The 13,476-nt window shown below is 39.2% G+C and overlaps 1 protein-coding gene across 1 annotated transcript; it reads left to right on the plus strand.

Moving 5' to 3' along the window:
- The first annotated feature begins 3,009 nt into the window (after nt 1–3,009).
- On the plus strand, nt 3,010–11,626 carry PPP2CA (protein phosphatase 2, catalytic subunit, alpha isozyme). The gene is made up of 7 exons (XM_009322777.1): nt 3,010–3,048; nt 7,420–7,629; nt 8,155–8,328; nt 8,519–8,608; nt 9,033–9,194; nt 9,979–10,097; nt 10,874–11,626. Exons 1-7 carry the CDS (start codon nt 3,010–3,012, stop codon nt 10,944–10,946), a joined length of 867 nt encoding a protein of 288 aa, XP_009321052.1. The 3' UTR covers nt 10,947–11,626.
- Nucleotides 11,627–13,476: the final 1,850 nt, after the last annotated feature.

Raw genomic sequence — 13,476 nt, forward strand, 5'->3', positions numbered from 1 at the left:
GGAGTGAAAGATATTTTTGTGTTGTTTTAGAAGTTATTTTGGGCATAGCTTAAGATAACAGAAGTAAGCACTTGTAAGTCAGAGCAAGTTCCTACTTGAGTTCTACCAATTTAAGGCTCAGGACATGGATGAGGCTGTAGATTGATGTCCTCTTCCAAATCTACCTGTGGCGAGGCTGTTGCCTCCTCAGATCTGATGACGGTGCTGCTCTGTGATTGCTCCCTAGCCATTTTCAGTTAGTCATCTGGGTTGCCTTAAACAGTGTAATAACCTAACCTGTCTGGCTGTGTCTGGCATGTGTTAAGGAGACCTTGTACAAAAGGCTGTGCAAAGGGAATCAAAGGAGCAGTGATTGAATTTCCATCCTCACTTAGGGACCCTTAAACGCTACACCTATATTCAGTAACACCGTTGTTGCCCTCAGTTCCTTTTCTTTAGGTAGCACGTGAAGCTGGAAGAACAGTTTATTTCTGGCTAAAGAATAAATACTGAAGCTCAATTGCTCAGTAGTCAGGTCTCCAATATTTCTGCTGGGTATATTGAAAATACCTTCTAATATAGGTGTTACATGCTTGCTAGTTGGTTTTGAAGTACATTTCTTGAGTTTTGATACACGTGCCTACCCCATCCTCCAATTGGTATCCTGACCGTACCTCTAACATCACCGTGCCTAGCTGTGGTTGGAGTTACTTGAGCAAAAGAGTTGAAAACCTTTTGAGTTTATTACATGAAGCTGGACTTCTGGATATCAGGCACAACTAGTTTGGGAATAGCTTTAGCCTATTTCTTTTTTTTAACAACGTGAATGGTACAAAATGAGTACAGCTTGTTCTACGGACAGGACTGAAGACCATCTCTGTGTAAGTGGTCAGCTCCATGCGTTACTACTGTTGCTGTGTTTCTTGGAACTCCCACGTAGAGAGGAAGGCATCTGGATTTCCTGAGCTATTTGGCCTCCTATATTTTTTTAAAGATTTTTCTAGACTACTTCTTTTAATTCAAAGTTAAAGACACTAAGATCTTTTGTATGAAGCAAAATAATGACATTGAGCTCTTTCAGAGGAGCCCCTTCCTATCCTCATTTTCCATCTGGTCTTGTCGACTACTGATGCTTAAGCCCTTACTCCTACCCAGGGCTTCAAAAAGTACCCTCCTTTTAGTGATATTTTCCCAATCCTGAGTATGTAAGACTGCTAATGATTTTTCCAAACCGAAGTGTTGAGGGGACTATCAAGGCTGCGTATGGTGTCAGTCATTACTTTGTAATACAAAGGAATAGAGGGTTATTTGGCAAAAGTTTACTGCCTGCATGCTTTCTTGTAGACCTTCTAGAATTTACAGGAGAAAAAGGAAGGTGGTTGTCTCATTTAATCTTACACACAGTAGTGGAATTGGGATTGATCTTTTGGTTGGCTAACATCTTGTGTTTAACTGGACTCTCTTCTGACCAAACAGGAATTGCTAAAAGAGTAAGGGAGCAGTTGTTGCTGAGTTGTGGAGCAGTGAGGAAGGATACTTTGCTGTGTGTTGCGAAATACAAAGCTGATTGGATTTTATGCTTTTTTTGTTAGTTAATTGCCTGTTCTTGTTCACTGACAAATAGTCATTGATACATAAGCTACTAAACTTTCATTTTGTGCACTTTGAATTAAAATAAAACTTCTGAGTTCGTTAGTTCTATTTGCCCTATCCCAAGAAAATTAAGGGCTACAAGTGTAGTGACCACATCACGGCACACGTGTTCGCAGGAGCTGCACTGTGACTCTTGGACCAGGCGTGCCCTGTTTTCCTTTGCTGACTTCTAAACCTTCAGTATCACTGGTAGTGAAAGAGATTAGAAACAGAGGTATAGGCGCTAGCCACAAAACCAGAGAGAAAGCAGATTGGTTATCCTCTGTTTCAGTCCTGGGAAAAGAGCATTTTGCTGCTGTGGCTTCTATGTGGATGGAAATCGTGGTTTTACTTACTTTGGAATACTAAATAATTAAATGTCAATGGGGGGCTTTGTATTTTAATTTTGTTCCTACTTACACATTCACATTGAACTCCTTAGTGGATTCTGAAGTTCAGCATAAATCGGTTTCCCATTTGTCATATGTAATCTGGCTGCTGTCGTACCTTCTTCACAGAAGGGTGATACTGGAGGCCTCATTTCTCTAGTTTTGTTTAAAATGTCAGACAGGGAATGAAAATACCTTTTGATCTAGAAATGGTGAGCCCATCTTTTCTCTGCACATGTTCTCTTTCCTCTGCAAGTACAGGGTGGGGGGGAAACCCTTACATTGAAGGAAACAAATGCATTCACTCAGCAGAAGACCTGCTGACTGTAATGGGTGACTTTGCTTGGAACTGGAATCTCTTCCAGGCCATGATGTTTGGCCAGCTAAAACCAGTATTCATCCCAATTAGCTGATCATTGTGCCTTTAGTCACATCCTGTGCGTCTTGACGACAGGAAATTATGGGTGTGGTTGAAATCTTCAAGCTCATCAAAATATCTTTATGGTAACTACAAATACCTTTTTTTTTTCTTGGTTACAGTGGATGCTTCTCAACACACACTTCACTAGACAGCATGGTGGGTTGCACGTGTGAATTCTGGTCTGCCAAGAATGACACATTACCATCTGCAACCATGACTTTGGAGCTATGTTGTCTAATTAAAATAATGGTTGCATTTCCTTTACTGAGTTAGTGGTAATCTTTTGATAAGGGCTTTATAGCACTGGTTTGCTGCTATGCAGCAGTTCCAAGCATTGTTCTACAATTCTACAAAGGCACAGTAATGTTTACTGCATTTTTTTCCGACGTGCCCCAGAGTTTTTCAGGGTAGATATTTGTTTTGAGCTGTCAGAGCTCCTGCTAGAATGTATGGATCTAAGAAGGGGTAGGAGTAACTGAGAAATAACTGAGATGTTCTGGAAACACAAAGGAATGTGGGTAAAGATGAATTCAGAGGATTTTTCAGAAATGGACCACTTGAAATGAATTCTGTGAGGCAAGGTTGGCGATGTACTCTGCTCATGAGGGAAACTCACTTGTCCGTAGAGTGAGTTGAGAGGGAGAGTGGCTGGATTATAGCCTTTATGGCTCTCGACTCTGAGCCTTGATCTGTGGCATATAGGATAAAAATATATGCAGGGAACAGGGGAAATAAGAGATACCTCTGCATACATACAACCACTGCATCTCATTAAATAAAATTGTGAAGATTTGAAAATCATGTGGTAGTAGCTTTAATGGTCACAGGTTTTTTTAATTCTTATCCCTGACTGTTCATTATAAAATGCAGAGTTTACACTTGGATCTTGCATTGTCTTAAAACAAGGAAGCTAATCATTGTATTTTAAGAACAGTGTTTTGCATAAAAGATGTGCTTTGTAAACAAAGGCAACAAAACAGTGCTTTACTGTTCATCTGGTCATTTAGATGATGTGCAGCAGTCCAGGAATGTTTTAATTCCTAAATACTAGGTTGTATTTTATGCAATACTATTTGCTTTACAATAAAGTGAAAATGGGTTGTTTTCTTGTGTGTTTAAACCAATATTAGTTTTATTCTTCTTGTCTTTTGGGTGTTTGGGGATTGTACAAGTTGCCTCTTTCCAGAGAAATGGCTGAGTAAGCCAGTATTTCAGGTGTCAAGCAGGAAAGAAATCCAGTCACCATGACTAAGCTGAAATGTATTTGATACATGCTTATTGTTTGAACTTTGAGACTGCTTTAAGTAAAATACGTGACTTTCCACCTCGGCAATTGTTTTCTGTGACAGCATTTTACTTGGTTCTTCTTATGCTCTTGCTGTGCAACTGTGTCTTACAGTTACATGTTTTTTCTGCGTTAGACTTTATTGGTGCTTGGCTGTAAAATTAGCATTTATCAATTTGAAATAGCGGGTTCTTTTCAGTCTTAATCTGTATCTGTTTGTACTTGGTCTTGAAATCAGAGTGTGTAGTGCTGAAAAAATAGGCTGATTTGGAGGTAGGGTCTTATGACTGTAACGTAGTATGCCGTTGACACCAAGTTTTTGCTTAAGTTCGTTCATCTTTTTTAAATTGTAGACTACCATCACAAGTTAAACTTTATGTGGTGTGGGGTACTTGGGAGAATTGAAGACATACAGATGTTCGGGGCTGTCTTAATATTAAGAATTGTTAAGAACTGAAAAAAGACTGAGACATAAAAGCACTAGTAAGTGTTCAAGAAAAATCTGTTTCAGAATTGCGTAACTGTTTATCCTGGTGATAGGCAATGAAACCTGGACGTTTCAAAATGTTGATGTCAAAATACTGCAAAGGCGTTGCACTATTATCCTTCTTGGCAATAGGTCACTGGGTTTTTGAAGTACAAGGAATCAGGTGTGTGCGACTCTCTTCTCTAGTTCTCCCTCCTCAGGTGGTTTGACCGAGGAGTACTCCGTCTTGTGTTGAAAGCCGCTGAAATGCTCTGCTGCTTCCTCTCTGTGGGGAAGTGTAAGAGAGCTGCTGGTGGGAAGCCCAGCGTGTTGGGGGGGAGGATGGATGGGGACGGACAGGGAGGGAGTTGGCTGATGTGGCTGAGCAAGTGGCATCATCGTGGATCTTGAGGAAAGGATCAATAAAGAGGGAGTGGAACCAGATGAGGTTGCACAGAGCAACGTGTGGTCCAGTACAAAGTCAGGGTCACAGATACTGCCGTAATATTAGCGATAGCTTAACTTTTGTGAAAGTTGAATTGTGAAATTGTAATATTACATGTACTGTTGTCTTACCAACTTGTGTTTTTGTTACGTTCCAGTATATTAAAACAATTTTTGCTTTACCCTTTTATAGGAATTAATTTAATGTGGAGATTTGGGGTGTGGTTGATGGACTACTTGTTGGTGGCTTGTTTTCAGGGTGGGTGGGTTTTTTTTTTTTCCACTTTCAGCTCTGCTGAAGCTCTTTTGTAGAGGCAAGTATACTGCTTAAGCACTTCAGTATATGCCACTGTTAATGCTATGGGACATGGTAAGGCTGTAAAATGGGCTAAGCAGTTCATGAGACAGTATTTCATGAAGCTGGTTTCAGAATGTGGAAATACTGAAATCCCTGCACCAGCATTCCTTCATTGCAGGATTTAAATAGAGGTTGCTGTTTTGCAAGTTGACCTGGAACAGTCTTTTTCAATCAGAGTAGCTGTCTGACTTATCTATGTGTTTGGTCGTATGCGTATCTGATTTAATATTTCAAGAACTGAGGAAGCAACAACTCCATTGCTGAGAACTATGCCATTTTAATCTTGGTCAGCATAAACGTTGCATACCTTTGATGAAAAATGAATGCTGCATTCTTTGTGCAGTGCTTCCAGTGTGTTAAGAAAATAAGGCAGTAGAAAACATTATAAATTAAAGAGTAGTTTTTTTGTACTGAAGCGCTATACGTATCTGCAATGTTCTCTGTCAAAAGGAGAATTAAGATGGCTAATGCTTCTGAATGTAACTGGATTAGAAGAGGCTAAGGCTGTTAAAACACCTTCAAAACATCCGGTGTCACTGCATTAAAATGAACTTAAGTCAGGCTATCTTAAAATAAATCTACACTTAAGCATCTACCACAAGCCAGCAATGACCTATCTTTAGTACTAGGCACAGCATGAGTGGAAACTGTCATATGAGATTGACTTTTAATGTAAATATGTCTGCGGAGTGATTTAACTCTGTTGCTCATGCTGTAATATCTAAAGCTCTGTGCCGTGCAGGGTGCTTACCATGATTGCATTTTTGCATTTCTTTCCAGTGTTGGATGAAATGCTGAATTTCATGCATCTCCATCATTAAACTATGTGTTGCCGGCACTTCTCTTGTTTGAAGCGGTGACCGTGGTGGTGAGCCTGGACAATATGCCGGAACAGTGAGACCACTTTTGGGGGTGAGGGTGTCAGTCACTGTCCAGCTAATGGCTTCATGAATAGGGTGGAAACTTGGACACAGCAGCATGTTTCTTAATAGCTTGGCTCATGTTAATACCCAGTATTTAATATAATGTTTAGATTGTAACTTCAAATGTTTCTTTCCTAACCTTTTAAAATCTAATGCTCTTCAGATTATGATGACTTCTTTCTAGTTTCTCAAAATACTACTTTGCTTAGCAGAAAGCCCCCCCCAAAATGAGTATGCTGCTTTAGTTGTCAGGTTGGGTTTGATAAAGGTAAGAAGAGTGACCCTAAAATGAATGTGGTGTTGCTCTTCCATCTGTCTCTTATTGGTGTATGCTTCAGAATATTTTGGATTCAGCGTGGCCTGTGCATAGGTGGTATTTGGTGCTGTTTCTGCAAGTCTCGTAGACATCTTGGATTATAAAATAGAATATACTTTTTATATATTCTCTTGTCATTCTGGTAATGAGGTTAAAAAAAGGGATCCTTTTTGAGTAGGAACATCGGCGCTTGAAAGGCATGGAAATCTTTGTAGATGGTAACTTGTAAACTTGTGACTTTATATTTCTAATACCCTCTTGATTGAGAAAATTGTGGCGCGTCTTTGGTGATGTCTAAGAACAAACTAACAACTGGCAGTGTGATGGTACTACTAAGGAATTCTTGCATTGTTTCAAACTTAACCTTTCTGATGCTATATTTAGCTTGTGCTTCTTCATATGAATTGCCTTTGAGACAAAGGCAATTTTTATGTACAAAATTTTGTGGGAAGAAATGGTGACCACAAAGATGTTTCCCTACTTTGGTTTATAAAGACACAATTCGGTGTTACTGGTGTGTACTTAAACACAAAACTTGTTCAGAAAGCTTGTGCAGGTAAGCCACCTGCTCCGCAATTGCTGGTACCACTGGATGTTAGTTAAGTTCTCACTTCTGCTTCGTGTAGGACTCTCTGCCTTTGCACTCAAAGATGTATGTGTAGTTGGGTGGCACACTGTCTTCTGAAGCAGGGCATCTGCAGTATAGAACTCTGGCAGCTTTTGCTAGCTGATACGGCTGTGTTCACCTCCCCAAGGGAGAGTCTCGATTTGGGCTGTGTCTGAGTTCAGGCTTTTGGAGGGTTGGAGATAAGACATGGACATGATTTTAGATTTAACTTTTCCAAATACTTACGAACTTCATCAATTCTAGCAGTGATGATCATTGTTTTATGCTTCATGGAACTATTTTTGTAGAAAGTGTGAGGTGTTTTTTCTTTTTTTCCTACACTGGAAACTAATTCTAAAATACCCTCCTTGAGGAGGGAAAAAAACACCAAAACAAAATTCTGCTACTAATACAGGGTTGCATAAAGCAAAATTTAGTTTTAAGTAAAGATAAACTCTTATCCCAAGTGCTTCAGATAAGGAAGGGACAAGAGTTGATAAAGAGGGCAGGTAGTAGAGAGCTGGAAGTGGTAGAGCAGACCTTGAATAAAATGACTGTTCATAGACAAACTCACGGTTTCTGTGCTTTTTGTTTTATAGGCTAAAGAAATTTTGACAAAAGAATCTAACGTACAAGAAGTGCGATGTCCAGTCACAGTCTGTGGAGATGTCCACGGACAATTTCACGACCTCATGGAACTTTTCAGAATTGGAGGCAAATCACCAGACACAAACTATTTGTTTATGGGGGACTATGTTGACAGAGGCTATTATTCAGTCGAAACAGTCACATTGCTTGTAGCTCTTAAGGTAACTTTTCTTCTTGGCTGTACAATTCTGTATAAAACGTATATAATTGCTATCCTGACTGCACTTAACATCTGTCATGATTTGCACTACATTAGTATAACAGGTACAAAAACTGAAATGTTGGCTGTCTTAGTTTTCTACGATACTTCTGGGAAAAAAAAAAAAATAATGAAGTTCAGGTGCCAGCCTGAACTTTTTCCAAAAGGAGCGCTGTATTTATTTTTTACTTGCCTGAGTAGCAATCTTTAAGAATTTGCATGGAGAGATCAGCTTAATGCACAGGTATAGTGAAGTCCACTCGTAACAATGAATAAAACTTGTAATTAATCTCAAAAGTATTTGACGGCTGAAGATTTGAATGAATTATCCCTTCTTTTCTCAAAGGTTATAATTGAATCTTCATCTTAAAAAGGGTTTGTTTTTTATTGCTTTATTGACCTATGACGGGGGGTGAGGGGTGCAAATTCTGTTTTTTGGGGAAGACATACGTATTTTGATGCCTCTAAAGTAAACTGTTACGTTTAGGTCCGTTACCGTGAACGTATCACAATTCTTCGAGGGAACCATGAAAGCAGGCAAATCACACAAGTATATGGTTTCTATGATGAATGTTTAAGAAAATACGGAAATGCAAATGTTTGGAAATACTTTACAGACCTTTTTGATTACCTGCCTCTAACTGCCTTGGTGGATGGCCAGGTATGTTGAAATTTTACAAAGTTAAATGTTAGTTGTAAAGGGAGCTATTAGCACTGTATTCTATCAGCTCTCAGCTTTAATGGAATCTCTTGCAGATTTTCTCCTAATCATTTATACTAAACAATTGTAACTGCACTGATATGATTAATGTAAACAAATGAGATAAACTTCATATATCTAACCCTTCCAGATTTTCTGTCTACATGGTGGCCTCTCTCCATCGATAGATACACTGGATCACATCAGAGCACTTGATCGCTTGCAGGAAGTTCCCCATGAGGTACTGAAAAATAATTTTCCAAACTCGTGGGATTCATGATTCAGCATATATTGGGTGGTTGAATACACAGGCCAAAAATGAAATTCGAAACAACTTAGCAACATGAAAGTGCCTGTCTTCCTGTTCTAGTTTTTTGAAGGAAAAGTAAGGGGGTTGTTCTTGCCTAAAGAAACGAACATATTTTAGTGTGCCTAGAATCTCAATGGGTGCCACTTAATGATCTCAGAGGTGAGAATGACTATGAAAATTCTTCATTCAGATTAACTTCTTGATAGTATTTCAGGTGTTAACTGCACCAGCTGTTGTAGTTGATAGGCTGTTTTTAAGTCTTAAAGGGATGCTGCAACAAGTTGTGCAGGGGTGGGGTGTGTGTAGGCTTTTTGTGGGGTCTCTGCGTCTGAAAGGTCTTCTACATCTCTTACAGGGTCCAATGTGTGACTTGCTATGGTCAGATCCAGATGATCGTGGTGGCTGGGGAATTTCTCCTCGAGGTGCAGGTTATACATTTGGACAGGATATTTCGGAAACCTTTAACCATGCTAATGGCCTTACGTTGGTTTCGAGAGCTCATCAGTTGGTAATGGAGGTAAGCAGCCTGTGCGTTTAAACTCTTGATCGCGTAGTTGGTGCGTTAATACTGTACGCTGTGTGTCAGAGATGTGCATGTGCTGCTGTGACAACTGATGGTCCAGCTGAGGGTCTTCCAGAAACTCTGTTTTGACAGTATTCATGTGCTACTGAAGGAGTTTCTCAGTTTGACAGTGGAGTAACCTTTATTTTGGCCTTTTTTCTGAAAATCTACAGTAACGTCCCAAAACAGACTTTAGTAGTAGATGTGGTATTGCATTTCTGTGTAGATAAAAAGGTTCTTAAATGTAAATGCCGAGTCCTTTGATAAGAAAATGCACACAAATATGTGTGCCTTGGGAAAAAAAGATGTATTTTTCCTTTTTACCTTGGATGTGTGTGTGCTGTTCTTAGTCTCTAGTTATCCCTGGCAGTTAAGGTCTTTAAATGTATGTCTGGATTCTGGTTTTGGTGATTGCAGCTAAAGATTCAGAACAGACTGTGTACTTCAGAACTGCTGTTTTAATTTTTTTATGCTAATGCAATGGAGATTTCTTGCTGATTTTTTTTTTTAGTATGTTTAGCTTGTGCTTGCTAGTAACAAGCAACATAGGAAGGCCAAAATTCCTTTTTGCCCTTTTTGTCTCGAGAAGACAAATAAAGATACAGCCTTAATCTCCTCTAAAATGACACTACAAATGCCACTTAGGGTTTTGTGCGTTAAAAATTCAGTGTAGTAGTCAGATGGTTATATGGGGTGCAACAAATGAACTTGGCTGTCACAATTTTTTTTTCTTCTCCAGGGGTACAACTGGTGCCATGATCGGAATGTAGTAACAATTTTCAGTGCTCCAAATTATTGTTACCGTTGTGGCAACCAGGCTGCAATTATGGAACTTGATGATACTCTAAAATACTCCTTGTAAGTATGTTTAAAAATGATATTTACATTGCCCATGATTTTAAGATAGTTGCTGTAGCAAGATACCGCTTAATTATTGTGTTAAGGTATGGTTTTTCCCTATAGGCTTTTTGGGAGGTGAAGTGAATGTGGAATTGTTGGGTTAGTCGCATCTGAAGTCTTGCAGTCAGATATCTGGAACAGTTGTTGACATCTTGTCTGTCAGATTAAAGTGAGACTCCTCGTTTTTGTTTTGTATAACTGGAGTTTAATGAAATACTATAGAGGTATGTGATTGGAGAGTAGGAGTACTCTGTCACGTCTGAGGTAATGCCCTCCTGTCAGTCTAGGGCAAGAGACTTTGGAACCTTCGAATTCTTCAGGTGTTAGGATGTCGGCTTTTTTAATGAGGTTTCTAATTTTACTACCTCAGCAGCAACTTTACTAGTAAACGAGGCAAAAGCATTGTGTAAACTGCCCCCTTTGACAATTACTGGAGACTTGAACTTTCTAAACGTACACTAATGTGTGACCAATTTACGACTCTTAAAGCTCAGATTCATTTCTCTCCAGTCCATAGTGGTAATCATAAGAGGAGTTTAAAACACAGGGATTATAAATACGTACTAAAAGGAGGAGTGGAAGAAGTCGAACGCTTGTTCTAGAAGACTTTAACTGGTTGAAAAAACTGGAAAAGACTTACCTGTGTGAAGACCACTGCTGCTGTAATTCAGATATAAAACATACCTGAGTGTCAACTGAACTCTTGCGGTTTCATTAATACCTGTGCTTTTCAGTTTGCAGTTTGATCCAGCACCGCGTAGAGGTGAACCGCATGTTACTCGCCGCACCCCAGACTACTTCCTGTAAAGAGATTTTAGACCTGTACAGTATTGCCATGAACCATATGTTGACCTAAAGAAAATGGGAAGAGCAACAGTAACTCCAAAGTGTCAGAAAATATTTAACATGCAAACTTGTTTTCACATGGACCAAAAGACGTGCCATATTCAAATACAAAGCCTCTTGTCGTCAACAACTGTGACCACTTTAGAATGAACCAGTTCATTGCATGCTGAAGCAACATTGTTGGTCAAGAAACCAGTTTCTGGCATAGCGCTATTTGTAGTTACTTTTGCTTTCTCTGAGAGACTGCAAATAATAAGATGTAGACATTAACACCTCGTGAATACATTTAACTTTCCATTTAGCTATAGCTTTATTCAGCATGACTGTAGATAAGGGTAGCAGCAAACAATCATTGAAGCTTAAAGAACATTTTTAAAATAAGTACCAAGGCCTCATATTTGTTCTGAAACTGTTTGTTTGTTTTATTTTCAGGGAATACTGTTTAATTTAATTGTATTGATTTTTTTTTTGTCTGCACTCAGTTCCCTTTTCCACTCTTTGCCCTACCATATTGTCCCTTGTAATTGTCCAAGGATAGTGAATTACTTTGAACAGAACTGTTTTTTTCTGTAAAACAATGTTACTGCAGGACAGAGCTGCAGTGTTTTTCATAATAAACTTGTGAACTAAGTATGGAAAAATGTCAAATCCTAATTGCATCTCAGGTCAGCTGTGGTTTAATAAACTAACATGTAGCTGGATGGGTTTTACAAACTTGCATAGAAATTTCCACCTTAAATAACTAGAACTGAGGTGATTGGAGTGTGCTGGAAAACTCTGACCTTTTGAATTCTGTCCCAGGGAGGTGTCTGGTCATTGATGTCATGCAGCTGAGAACACGGCTCGCTTATTACTGACACGTTGCGCTCTCTCCCTCTCGGTGCTCTGCTGAAATATTCAAAAATGGAAGAATATAGGATAACTTAATTGATTGAGCGTGGCTTTTTTCAAGTGTAAATCTTAAGTTTGAGTCATTTACAATGTAGGTGCTAATACTTAAAATCATTTTCTGAAAAACTAAGAATAAAACCAGTTTTCTAAATATTAAAGGAAATAACTTGAAATTTAGTACTACGTGTATTGCCCAAGCTTCCCTTCTGAAAAATAGCAGTGTGTGTCATGTTGACTTCTCTTAAAGTATTTCCTTTCTACTAATTCGTTTCAGAATTTGAATCCTGATTTATTTTGTTCAAAACAGAAATTCAAATTTTATGCCTTCTTAAGGCTTGTGCTTGAAACTTAATAGACCCATCTTAAAAAAGACGTACCTGGCTGTTGTTTTCATAGAGGACTCTTAATACTCATATTGTTTAATTGACTTTAAATTCCTGGGGCACAATGCAGACTCTGCAACAACATAGAGGGATTTTTTTTTTTTTTTTACACTGCTTCTAAGGGAGAGTGCAGAAATTTTGCAAACGTCCAACTTACCTGGAGGCCTGGTCCTAGACACACTTTTTGGGGCTTTCTTCCTTTTCTGCTGGAAGACCACCGAGTTCCCGAACTTGCAAAGAAGGTGCTGCCTTTCACCAAGCATTACTTCACCCCTTTTCGGAAAGGCTCGAGTGGTTGCTTTTTTCTCCAGCAAAGATTCAGACTTGTCCCGTAGGTTGGGTTCCAGATGGTTCTTCTGCAGTTGGATCTCTTAGAGGAAGAAGAGCAGACTAAAAATACGTGCATCTGAAGTGTCTTTTTTTAGTATATCGGGAACTTTTGCTTTGATCACTATTAAAAAAAAAAATCCTTTGCTGTAGAGAGTAGTTTGCTTTAAATTCCTTCTGCTTGCCATTCTCTAAATGTTTTTGTAGATAGAACGTTGTGCCTTAATTGACACCATTCCTTCAAGACTAATGACTTTGCCCTATTTTCTGTCTTCCCTGTTATTTTAATTGGCGTGACTCATCTCCTGCTCTGGGGGGGAGCAGTCAGTTCACTCCTTCAGTTTCTGTACACGAATGCAAGCAGTCGTCAGTAGAGTCGATGGAAAATGTTGAAAGTCACTCCAGTTTTTGCACTTTCCCCCATAATTCTGCTGTGACTGGCCCTTTGACGATTTCGTTGTGAATGAAAAAAATGTTACTCTGATGGGGATCGGCCGCCAGCAGTACTGACCAGCTAAAAGCATGTTTGGAAAATTCAAGAGGAGACAGAAAACTGCAAGTAGAAGTAACTACTGTCTGATTTATTGGTAGCTGATTGACTAAAGTTCACCTCAGCAAAACTTCCTTCACTTCAAACTGTGATGACGCTGGCTGAAGAGAAATGAGTGTGATTAGGATTTGTACTTGGTCTGGAGATCCGCCTTGATGTGAAACATCTTCTTCACTACAAAGACGTAAATTCCAGGAAATGTGAAATAGGAGTAGCTGGAACTCCCATACTGTGGTAGTCCAATAATAATTTTTTAAGCAGGATCATTAAACCCAGTGGTTAGTGAGGAGGGCTCACGTTGGGCTTTGACTTGTCAGAAGGCAGTCATGAATGAAACGTG

Source organism: Pygoscelis adeliae, unplaced genomic scaffold, assembly GCF_000699105.1.
Source record: "Pygoscelis adeliae isolate BGI_AS28 unplaced genomic scaffold, ASM69910v1 Scaffold34, whole genome shotgun sequence".
Taxonomy (NCBI): domain Eukaryota; kingdom Metazoa; phylum Chordata; class Aves; order Sphenisciformes; family Spheniscidae; genus Pygoscelis; species Pygoscelis adeliae.